The sequence below is a fragment of the Musa acuminata genome, chromosome BXJ2-5 (genome assembly GCF_036884655.1).
Source record: "Musa acuminata AAA Group cultivar baxijiao chromosome BXJ2-5, Cavendish_Baxijiao_AAA, whole genome shotgun sequence".
Lineage (NCBI taxonomy): Eukaryota > Viridiplantae > Streptophyta > Magnoliopsida > Zingiberales > Musaceae > Musa > Musa acuminata.
This window is the reverse complement of record NC_088342.1, coordinates 6,881,591-6,893,369: the sequence shown is the minus strand read 5'-3', so window position 1 is coordinate 6,893,369 and position 11,779 is coordinate 6,881,591. Positions and strand designations below refer to the sequence as shown.

General features: G+C 45.4%; 2 protein-coding genes and 2 pseudogenes across 3 annotated transcripts; all 4 read left to right on the top strand.

The window, feature by feature from the left end:
• The first annotated feature begins 196 nt into the window (after positions 1–196).
• Positions 197–1,544, top strand: LOC103984699 (protein RESTRICTED TEV MOVEMENT 2). Its single transcript, XM_009402248.3, has 2 exons — positions 197–374; positions 578–1,544. Exons 1-2 carry the CDS (start codon positions 266–268, stop codon positions 1,351–1,353), a joined length of 885 nt encoding a protein of 294 aa, XP_009400523.2. The 5' UTR covers positions 197–265; the 3' UTR covers positions 1,354–1,544.
• Positions 1,545–3,870: 2,326 nt separating this feature from the next.
• LOC103984700 (WRKY transcription factor 72A) lies at positions 3,871–6,247 on the top strand. 2 transcript variants are annotated; one of them, XM_065108392.1, is made up of 5 exons: positions 3,871–4,026; positions 4,230–4,313; positions 4,531–5,055; positions 5,140–5,253; positions 5,350–6,247. In XM_065108392.1, exons 1-5 carry the CDS (start codon positions 3,949–3,951, stop codon positions 6,136–6,138), a joined length of 1,590 nt encoding a protein of 529 aa, XP_064964464.1. In that variant the 5' UTR covers positions 3,871–3,948; the 3' UTR covers positions 6,139–6,247. The 2 variants fall into 2 exon arrangements, with proteins under 2 accessions (XP_064964464.1, XP_018682264.2); XM_018826719.2 differs by having other exon boundaries at positions 3,890–4,030.
• Positions 6,248–6,422: 175 nt separating this feature from the next.
• On the top strand, positions 6,423–7,728 carry LOC103984821 (protein PLASTID MOVEMENT IMPAIRED 1-RELATED 1-like; annotated as a pseudogene).
• An 82-nt stretch (positions 7,729–7,810) lies between these two features.
• On the top strand, positions 7,811–10,618 carry LOC135586295 (protein PLASTID MOVEMENT IMPAIRED 1-RELATED 1-like; annotated as a pseudogene).
• Positions 10,619–11,779: the final 1,161 nt, after the last annotated feature.

Sequence of the window (11,779 nt, the reverse complement as noted above, 5' to 3'; positions counted from 1 at the left end):
GGGAGAGCGAGAAGGCATCTTTCGCAAAGAAGAAAAGATTCGCGTGGGTCAAGTAGCGAACTCGTAGCGGATCATCGAAAAGGCATCCTTTACGAGCTCAAGGAAGCATTCTCCTTTCCCTTGCATGTAAGAGAAGACAAGGAGAGGTTTGGAATGACCCTCACTCGATGCAACCAGCGGGAGAGACGTGCCACTATAAAAGATAGAACGATGCCGGAGAAAGTGGCGGAGAACACCGACGGATTCAGCTCTCAGAATAATCTCCATGGATAGCTCGAGGGGGCCGCCGAGGCAGATGGTTGAGTACGATCTGCAGCCACCCACCCAGCGGATCGAAACCGCTCATAATCATATCCTCCGCATGCATCTTCCGGGTATTTTGATCCACGTAGATTATTGATCTTGCTTTCTTCATTCGTCATTCAAAAGCATGCTCTTGATTTGATCATTGACATTCTCCTCGATCCCAATATAGCCAATGCTTCCTGTTGTTTCACTATTAGTTTATTTGGAAGTGCTTTTCCGTGCACATTGACCATCCATATCTCTGATACGTCCTTCTGCATGGAAACCTAAGGGTTTAGGGCGGACGAGATTAAGGTCCAGGTTGACGACAACTCCAGGAAGCTGACGGTGAGGGGTAGGAGGCCTCTGGGTGAGGCCATTGTCGCGCGTGTGGAGAAGGATTTCCATGTTCCTGAAGATGCAGACACGGAAAAGGTGCATGCCAAGTTCGAGCAGGGCTGGCTCAGCCTTGTCATGCCAAAGAAGCCGATACAAGAAAGAGAATCAACTCAGTTGGCCGTCTCGTCTGAAGACACGAAGAAAGAGGAAGAGCTGATCCTGCAAGAGAAGCCGGAGAGTCGAAAGACGAAGAAGGAAGCGGCGCCCATCCCCAAAGAGATGCCACGGAGCGGTCACGAGAAGCCAACAACAGAAGGCGATAGGGTCAAGGAAAGACACTCGCCGAAGAGGAAACCAGTGGGAGGTGATAGGAAAGAGGAAGACAATTACAGGCGATGGGAATCATCTCCCGTGAGCTTCCCAACACAAAAACCAGAGGGTTGTGGTAGGAAAGAGGAAGAAGACGACCGATTGGAGAAGGCAAAGAGTCCAAAGGCCAAGGCCGAAGAAGCTTTCCTGAGAGGAGAGGACCCAAAGATCGGAAGGAAGAAGGATCGAGGTGTGACTTGGAAGAACAGAATCGAGGAGATGGAAGAGTGGTTCGACAACGCAACGGTGGACAGGTTGGTGGAGAGCTTCAACAAGCACAGGAACGTCATTGCTGCAGCAGCTGTAGGCTTCTCCGTCGGCTTCTATGTGGCACAGAAGCTGAGGTCAAGCAGCAGATGATGAGGAGAGCATCCATGAGCGGTCATATGTACTCTCTTCTTCAATAAACTTCCACTAATTGCTTGTCAAGCGGTGAAGATACATTATACTTCACTGCTTTCGATGGAGGGTAAAAAGAACTGAGCACTCACAGCTCTTGTATTCCCTCACAATGGCCAAGAAAATAAAACAAATAATATATATTTGGTTTAGAGGTTGGACTTGCAAGTGTTGCTCACATATGTCACATAATTGGATATGGCAACAATCATTCATACTAATTGGTTAGCTAACTCTGAGAGGACTTTCCTCTTGAATTGTCTATTTTGATGTCCTCTGAGATGATATATAGTTCTTGACTACAATTAAACAACATGACTTACTGTAGTATCATGTTATGTTGACCTAATTTTGATGTGATGGCTAGCCCATTGTATTGGAACAGAGAGGCATATGTCCTTATCTGAGCCAATGTGTTCATCCAATGCAGTACACTCTTTGACTTTGTTGGATCACATGTCACAGAACTGTAAAGTTAGAAAAGGTCATATTGAATGTGGACACAGTAGCCACTATGGGTCATAAGTCCATCCCAAAATATCCATTTACAAGCCAAATCATGCAAGTAAATTAGTTATTTATGTATGTTGTCATGTCTTTGTTATATTTATATTGTTTATACACACATATACACAATCCATTAAAATTAATCTTATCAAAGTCAACCTATGACTACTGGCTTCTCCCACTTTAAATTTGTCTGGGACCAGCTGAATTTATTGAACCTTCCATATCACATGTTGCACTCAAAACATAACACTTGATGATTGTGGAGAAAGTATGGGTCTACAAATTACTAATTGGACTACCAACTTCCTTTCTAAGCCATCTAATTACTAGCTTTTCTTTTCTTTTTTCCCCAGTTCTTGTTTTAATATCTTAAATAATCACAAAGTCAATGAAGATTGTTACTAAAGAAACAGGTAAACATAAGATACAAAATCCAAGTCAACTGATACAACCGGTAATTAGTGCCTCGCAAGAAGTTGACTTTTTTAAATATAAGAAAATTTCTTATACTCTATTTTAGTAATATTTCCGTTGACCTTTCATGTATTTGTCTTTGCCTTGCGTATCAGCTCAGCTCATCTTTGCTTTGTTAATGGAAACGCCAAGTCACTTGTGTAGAGTACAAGCTATCTATAGTTTAGCCGTATCCACTAGTAATAACTGATGCCTTTGAGTCAGAGCAGGATAGGAGAGCTCGGATTAGGAATTGGCCATGAGAAGTGCGTGACGCAGGTGGGGATCATCACGTAAAGGAGTTTCGTGGATGATTCGTGCAGTGTAGAAGAAAGCTATCTGACGAATCTATCAACTCGTTCAAGCATTAGATAAAGCCAAGCCAACGGGTGACTTATATCGAGAAGAAACCATTTATAATATTCATGAATATTTGGACGCATGCAGAGAACACACCGTTGACTTCTAACTCGATAGCTTGCGAGAAAGAACAAAGATGGATGCATTCGGTGCAGAGGAACGAGGAACATCTTAAAATGACACACCAGCTAAGAGTACAGAATTCAGAAAAAGAAGGCTGACATTGGTAAGCGTTGAAAACCTTCAGAATTTGGTATGCAAATATGTGTGATGGGATTGCATTGTCAAAGTAGAAAAATTCAACTGGAGTGTGGAATGGAATCTCCAACCAAGTCGGCCAACCATTGCCAAGTTTCAACGCTTGGGGTAGGATACTCTCTATTGGAGAAGTCATACAATTATTTTGACAAACTGATACATAGAGGATTAATAGCTACGGCCATATGATCTGTATATTTCTCTCTGTTGACCATAATAATCTTATGTTTTCCTTCTCTTCAAGTTTAAGAACACTGACCTGTACTGACCAAAAACAAAAAATGGGAAACAAGATGTAAATTCATGTGCCTGAGATAATAAGAAGGTAAGAAATGAAGAGTAGGAATATCCTTGAGTTCATGTTCATGAAGACATTAGTTGCAGAAACATAAAGACACTCCATCGTACGTAGCAACTTGTAATTTATAGCAGTGAAGCCAAGATCAAGTGGCCTCCGTGAAAGCATTCATGAAGCTCGGGTGCATTGAACTTGGATCACAGCAAATGATACTTTGAACCATAAAACAAACCTTTGAGGATTCAGGAAACACGCAGGTAGCAGAGAAAGAAAACAAGACTGCACCCATCTGCCGGAATTCCAAGACAGGGATGTGTTTGAACGCAGGCTTGCCAATGCCATGTGAGAATTAGTATTGGGACGTCATGGAGAAAGTTCAACGAAGGGGACCAGCGACTGCGGCTGTAAGCAGTAAGCACCGCGCGTGATGACAGGCACGTTGAAATCCTTTGTATTTTTCCGCTTCCTGCACTGTACTTGGGCTGTTGACAATGTGGCCTAGCTATAGCTAGAAGAGATAAGGACAACGGCTTACAACTCCATGTCCAAGTCAAAAATAGCAGGCTTTGCCTCTCTATATGAGGAGGAGGATTCCGCAATGACAAAACGGCAAAAGGGGAGAGCTTCTGCGAACGAGGAGGAAGAAGGTGGAGCTTTCGTCTCTTCCGAGAGGAGTCATGTTGAGCAGGGCTGCGGTGGTTGAGAAGATGAAGGTTGAAGGTGTTGGTGGCAGAAGGGACCAAGAAACCGAAGATGTAGGTCAGGGCCTCTTCTTTCTCTGTTGTTGGTTTCTTGTGCTACTATGTGCGCTGTAGGCTTTCTTTTCTTTCTTCCTCGTGATCTTTCGAATAAGAATCGATTGATGTTCTTCATAATTTGCAATTTCAGATCAATCGATTGATCTTTCTTCGAATTATTCTATCTTTTCGTTTATGCATGTAAGATTATGTTCTTGCAGTTGGGTGTGGAAGCTCAGATCTGCAGTAGGGAGTCATCAAAGCCATCTTCTCCCAGTAAGGAGGATCCAAATAGTAGCAGTCAGGTAAAACTGGCTATCAAGTTTTTGGTCTTTGAAGGCAAACAAGACATGAAGTTGTAGTCCACCAAAATTAGATTTATCAAGATCAAAATCTTGTGAAAATATTTTGCGTGAAACCAACAAGAAGAAGAGTTTTAATTCATTGATCCAAATAAATTTCTCTATACATATGTATCAGAATTACTCATCAGCTTATCTGCAAACAATATCATGATTACAGGAGGACCATATGGAATCCACTATGGTGAAGATAGGTGGGGTTGGAGCAGAAAGCGAGGGACTGAAAGAATTCCTTGCCCGAAGCGTGACAAACTCCCACCCCACTCAAATGCACTACTTCGGAATCGGCAAGAAGGAAGAAGTGAAGGAGCCTCTCGATTCTGACGCTGAAGAATCTGAACTTGTTTCTCTGAGTCTTGGAACGAGGGAAAGCAGGCTCGGAAGAGAAGAGAAGGCAAAGAACACATGCAGTGACTGCTGCAGGCATGATAAACTCGAGGAAGGTCTCTCTCTCGGGTTAGAGCGCAAAATGGAAGCTCCTATTAGCAGACAATCAGGCAAACCTCTACCAGATCTCGATGCAGATCATGACAGCTCTGAGGAGCCAAAGAACGAAGGATCCGGGGAGCCATGGCCGCCCAGCAGAAGAACACAGATGCCCCGAAATGAAGACGAGGAAGTGTCACCCCAACACACTCTCAAGAGAGCTAGGGTTTCAGTAAGAGCAAGATGTGATGCCCCGACAGTAAGCATTTGCATGCTTGTGTTTCAACACAAAGCTGAGTTAATCCACGATTGGTTAATCAAATGGATTTACATTCATTTGCAGATGAGTGATGGATGCCATTGGAGGAAATACGGGCAGAAGGTAGCCAAAGGAAATCCATGTCCACGAGCATACTATCGGTGCACTGTCGCACCAGGTTGCCCTGTGAGGAAGCAGGTAACTCCCCCCCTCCATTACCGGCGAGGAAACATGTTGATTCATATGAATATAAAGCTTTCGTTTCCTCGATAAAGCTTTTCCTTTCTTTCTCAGGTGCAAAGATGTGTTGAGGACTTGTCCATACTGATCAGCACCTACGAAGGAACACACAACCACCCATTGCCCATCTCTGCCACAGCCATGGCTTCAACCACGTCGGCGGCTGCAGGCATGCTCATGTCCGGTTCCACCTCCTCCACCTCCATTACTTCCGACATCCATGGAGGAAGCATTGGCACGTCAAATAATTCGATGCCGTGGCAGTTCTGCTCTCCCAGTCCATCTTTCTACTCCTCGACTTCCCACCCTACGATCACATTGGATCTCACTGCATCATCATCAACACCCCAACTCAGGTTCCCATCAAACTTCCCCTCGATCTCACGGTACTCATCAGGCCTCAGCTTCTCCACCTCCGAGTCCAGCAAGCTACCAACATCCTGGAGCAATATACACCAAAGCTATGGAGTTCAGCCTTACGGCAAGAGCAACACAGCGTCGCTATTCCTCGGAAGGCAACCTCAAGACACCTTTAACCTCTCCTATCTACCCAAGATGAGTAGCTCAGCTCCATCCATTCCGAGCCAACGTTCACTGACAGACATGATTGCTGGGGCGATTACATCCCACCCGAGCTTCCAATCTGCATTAGCAGCTGCCGTAACATCGTACATCGGCGGAGCTCGTGGAGCTCAAGGTGCCAGAGAAGGTTCGATCTACGATCCGCAACGCCAAGAACAATTAGCCTCACCTCCAACGCATGCAGCTGCCGCCATCTCAAATGGTTGCACAGCAAGCTCCTTGACGATATTGAACTCTTCGAATGCAAACCAGACACAGTGAAACCGATCTTTAGCCGAAGATTTCTATTTGTGTTTTATATACGAAGCAATTATACAGCATGTATTGACATTTTGTAGAGAGAAATCTTAGAGAAAGCTACTCTTCCTCAGGTAGTGCAACATGAAGCATCATATTCCGCACAACATATCCCAATGGACGGCGCACGAATCTTAGAGCAGGAATTCGTATCCAGCGGCTGTCGATAGTTCGACACACCGACGGCATTACTTTTTCCACTGGTTGTGTTCGCACCCGATGGCTCACCTTCCTTATGATTGGGGATAATGGAGGGGTCACGTGGCACCGTGCGGGGCCGTCGCTGCCTCACCTCACGAAGGCTGTGGGTAGAGTTACCCATGTTCAACAACTTGTTAAGCAAACAAAATAACCAATAAGAATCAAACGCCTAACGCCTTGGCCTTAATTTGGTCCCTTTCACGCCGTCTCTCTGAAGTCTCAAACGAGAAAAGGAAGAACCGGAGGAAACCCAACTCCCCTAAAACTGGATTTGGTGGGTGGAATCCATCAGCCATCTTCCATCTCCAACCCTTCTTGTAGCTCCAAACAGGGGCCCGATGATAGGCAAGGGCAAACCCCGGGCCGCTGCTCGCTTCGAAAGCGATCACCTCGCCAACGCTCGCTTCCTCCACGGGACCGAAGCCCTCTGCCCCAACCGCAAGCGCCCCCCTCGCCGCGTCCCCTCCTCCGACGATCGCCGCTCCATCTCCGCCGTCTGGTCCCACCGGAAGGCCCCCTTCCTACGACAAGCAGAAGGATAAGAAGAAGGCCCGGTCATCGTCCCTTTGGCGATGGAACCCAATCTAAGAGGCCCTCTCGCACATCGGCGGTCACCTCCGCACCGACTGCTGCTTCTCCCTCCACGTTCACTCCATCGAGGGTCTCCCTTCGGCCCTCACCGGCGCCACAATCTCCGTGCACTGGCGTCGGACCACCGATCCCACCTCCGCCGCCGTCGCCACCCGTCCCATCCACGTCCTCCACGGCGCCGCCCAGTTCGGGGAGACCCTCACCTACCGCTGCTCTGTCCACGGGGCACCTACCGGACCGGGCGGCACGGCCAAGTACAATGCACGGCACTTCCTGATCCACCCGGCCCTTGCGGGCGGCGTCCCTGGGGTGGACCTTGGGCGCCACCTAGCGGACCTCACACGCGTGCTTCCGGCCACCCTCGAGGGGCGCGACAACGAGGAGAAGGCGTTCGGCAAGTGGAGCACGACCTACCGGCTGTCGGGGAGGGCAAGGGACGCTTCGCGTAATGTCGGCTTCGGTTTCTCACTGGTTGGGAACAATTATGTGGATTCCGGCGCCCGAGAGAGGAAGGTCTCCGAAGCAGGTCTTGACTTATTATTATTGGCGGGCTCAATGTCTCATGCGGAAAGCCAGCTTCAACATCAGGACCGGTGCCGGTTGTTGAAGGATGTTAAGGTGCATCGTGAGGTCTTAGTTTTGGTTAATTTTGTGAAGGAAATGGAACCGGATAAGTCTGATGCGTCAAAGGAACTTTGTACTTTGGATGTCGATGCAAAACCAGAGTTTGAGTTTATGATTGGAACAGGAGCAATCGACTGAGTTGCAACCTCGTGCATTATCAGTGCCCCCGGAAGGACCCGAAGAAGAGTCGCAGGTCTGGGAAGGAACTGAGGAGTCACATATGCTGAATCCTTGTATCTCGCCGGAGCTAGTCAAAAGAAGTGATGAACGAGAATGCGATGAGCCTGGATTCATGGTGATTGGAAACGTGGTAGAGATTGCATTAGAGGATCAGATGTGCAAAACGAGAACTGAGCTTGAGAAGATGGAGTATGCGGATGGTGACGAGGGAGGTGAGGCAATGAAAGAAGAAGGATCATATATGAAGCCTGATGAATCAGCTGCAGATAAAGCTCAGCATGAGAGCCATAATCTGCAAGAGGTTGCATTCTTGACAGGTGAACCAGTTGCACAAGAAACTCAGCATTACATTTCTAATCCACAAGATGGAAGACCCAGATTCTATATTCCTTAGCCTCTCGACTCTTGAATCAGAGGAATTTGAGTCTCCAGATATCCCAGGCAAACTGAGCAAGCAACTAAGTCATGAGGCCATCAAGTCTAATCACAAGATGGCAAGCTTGAAGAGCATGTCCCGTAGTTTAGTTGATGTTACAGAATCTGTGGCCAGCGAGTTCTTAAGCATGCTTGGCAAAGAGGACAGCCTTTTTGGATTGAGTTCCGACAGTGACCCAGTTTTACTGAGGGAACAATTATGGAAGCAGTTCGAGAAGGAATCATTGGCTTCATGTGATGATCTCTTTGGTCTTGACTCTTGAGTCTCTTGACAATGGAATGGAGGAGATGCAGTCCTGTTGGGATGACCGTTCAGATGGTCTTGATCTTTCGTTAATAGTTCAAGAAGCTGAAACAAAGCTTCAAAAGATAGAATCAACACTGAACATCAAATCCAGGGCTAAAATGCTGGAAGATGCAGAAACAGATGCTTTGATTGATGAGTGGGGCTTGAATGAGACGGCCTTTCATTGCTCTCCAACTGACAGAAGGGGTGGATTTGGTAGTCCCATTAACCTGGGTCGGGTCCAATTGTTCACTGGAGGAGCCACTTGAGTTGCCAGCCCTTGTTGAGGGCTTGGGTCCAATTGTTCAGACAAAAGATGGAGGCTTCTTGCGATCCATGAACCCATCACTTTTCAGAGATGCAAAGAACAATGGGACTTTGATCATGCAGGTTTCTGGCCTCAGTGTGGTTCCTGCAGAAATGGATTCTGGTATTATGGAGATATTGCAGCAATTAGCTTCTGTGGGCATTGAAAAACTAACGAGGCAAGCAAGCAAGTTGATGCCTCTGGAAGATCTCACTGGGAAAACTTCGCAACGGATAGCCTGGGATTCTGCAACAGCTCTGGATTCTTGTGAAAGGTCTGGGAATTTTGTTATGTGGTTATCTTCAAATTTAGTTTTTGTTGTAGGTTTATTTGTGTTAAGAGTCTTCTGATGCCATACTAAATTCTTCTCCAATTCTTATATAGGCATGACTTGATAGAAAATAATTATGCCCCAGGGGGATGGGTGCTTCTCAGAATGTCGATGGGAGGAGGGAGAAAAGTAAAGGAATGACTCTAGCTTGCTCCAGCAGTGGAGAAATGAGCTCTGAATATGTTTCACTGGAGGATATGACTGCAATGGCAATGGATAATATTGAAGCCCTATCAATCGGAGGGGTTGAGCATACAGACATGCATTTCTGATGAAGAAGGACCTATAAACATCATCCCCCAGTCTATGGGGAAAATTTCATCATTGGAAGGAAATGTAGCTAAAGATAGCTGGTCTCCGGGTTTGGTGGGCACAGGGATTACAACTTCTGGCCATTAAAGACAGTGGGGATGACATTGATGGCTTGATGGGTTGGTCTATAACACTAGATGAGTGGATGAAGCTTGATTCAGGCATAATTGATGAGGATGATCACATCAATGATCAAACATCAAAGATTCTGGCAGCCCATCATGCTGATTCGATGGAGTTGATTTGTTGAGGGGAAAAGAGACACGAGAGGTGGAAAAAGATCCGGTAGGAAGTGGGGATTGTTGGGGAACAACTTCACAGTTACTCTGATGGTACAACTCCAGAATCCCTTACAAACTATGAGCCAATTGCCACACCAAAGCTTGCTTGCTTGCTTTAATTCAAGTTGAGCGGGTTTTTGTTCCACCAAAACCAAAAATATACAGCACTGTTTCAGCAAAAGGAAATAGTGAACAAGAAGATGAGGTTGAGACTGAAAGCAAACCATCAGCTAAGGCGGAGAATCATGAAGAAGAGGTCATCCGTCAGTTTAAAATCACTGAGGTACATGTTGCGGGTCTAAAGACTGAATCTAGCAAGATAAATGTCCCGGGTAATCCCAAGCAGCAGCAATCTGGTTCTAGGTGGTTGCTTGCTACTGGAATCGGTAAGAGCAATAAGCATCCATTTATGAAGTCGAGGACCGTTGCAAAACCTTCTAAAGAAATGAGTGCCAAAGTTCAGCCAGGAGATACTCTTTGGAGCATTTCTTCACGTATTCATGACAGTGGGGCCAAATGGAGAGAGCTTGCAGCTCTGAACCCTCATATAAGGAACCCTGATATCATCTTCCCCAGTACACAGCACATGTTAAATCTATGTTATATGAGTGTTTTGTTCATAAGCCTTTGTCGGGTGGGCATTGTTGAGTTGCATAGGTGCATCACATTCAATGTTCAGCTACTGCAGCTTAATAGTGCAGCCACCCATCGGGTGTAGGTGTTATATTTTGTTGATGAGGTTCACTTTGCGCATACACTTGTTCAAACAAATGTTAATACTCATGTTATGTTTGTTATCAAGCATATTTCAACAAATAGATATACACTGTTTTGTCTCCATGTAAATTGATCATTCAGAGGGTGTCATTTTTATACATCAAAATTGAAAATTAAAACTTTTGCCTCTTGAGAATGTATTTACTTGTTTCTCGATTTATTATAATTGTTCAGACCTTTTTCTGCTATGGATGATAAGATATCTGGAGTGTACTTCTTACCAAGTATTGCTAGATTTTGCTATCTTTCCTGATCCATTGCTGACTTTTCCTAGCATTACTTTTTTCTTTTAGTTCATAACTATGTCCTTTTGGAATGTTGCTTCCATCAGATAAACCAATTGAGGTCATATTGGCATTTCTAACATCATGGTTTTGTTGTAGCGAAAAAAAATTCATTCGAGTATTACATAATGTTCGAAATATTGGCCTCATGATTGTGTATACTGCCCCTTAATAATTATGATATATTCATTGCAATTGATGTCTTTTATCATGATCTGGAATTCCGACATCTCATCCGTTCGATCGAGATCAAGAGGTCGATGTTTCATCTAACACATGCCACTCGGCGCACGCATCGGGTATCGCGACAAAAACGCTTCGGTTACATTTTCTACTGTCGCGTTTCGGGCTCCGTGTTGGTCGGAGCCACGTGCGACAACGCCTTTACGCCCTCGCGTCTCATTGGCTAAGCGGCCAATCACAACTCAGAGCGGGACCCACTTTCGCTCCAATCACAATCGAGGTATCCGACGCAGCCACGTCCTGGTGCCGAGCAGAACCAGAATAATTGCTCGCGAACCACGAGCCGAACTCTGTTACATGTAACGCGAATTCGGAATTGGAAAGCAGGCACGGAACACAACGTACCCGTCGGTGTACCACCGAAACGATTAACACGATGATTTAATCCCCATACATTCCATTCGTCCAACTTAGATTAAAATATTTATTAATATTTATAGATAATTGATTGAATTCCATATATTTTTCGGATAGCGGTAAATTTAGATACCAATCTCCTGTTAGGAGGACACATTAGAAGACATCAATCCACGTGGCATAGATATCGAGATAATTTCATAAATTAATTAAAAGAAAAAAAAAGTACGTCTTCTGTTATAACTGTGTAAAAGAGTTATTTTTTTGGATTTGAAGGGGTAGACACGTACAAACGTGTTTGTAGGCTAATTTACAGCAAAACAAAACAAGGATTACGGCAGTACACTCCCTTCATTTCGTAGGTCTTCCGCCTTCTCGCTCACTCAGCAAGGGAAG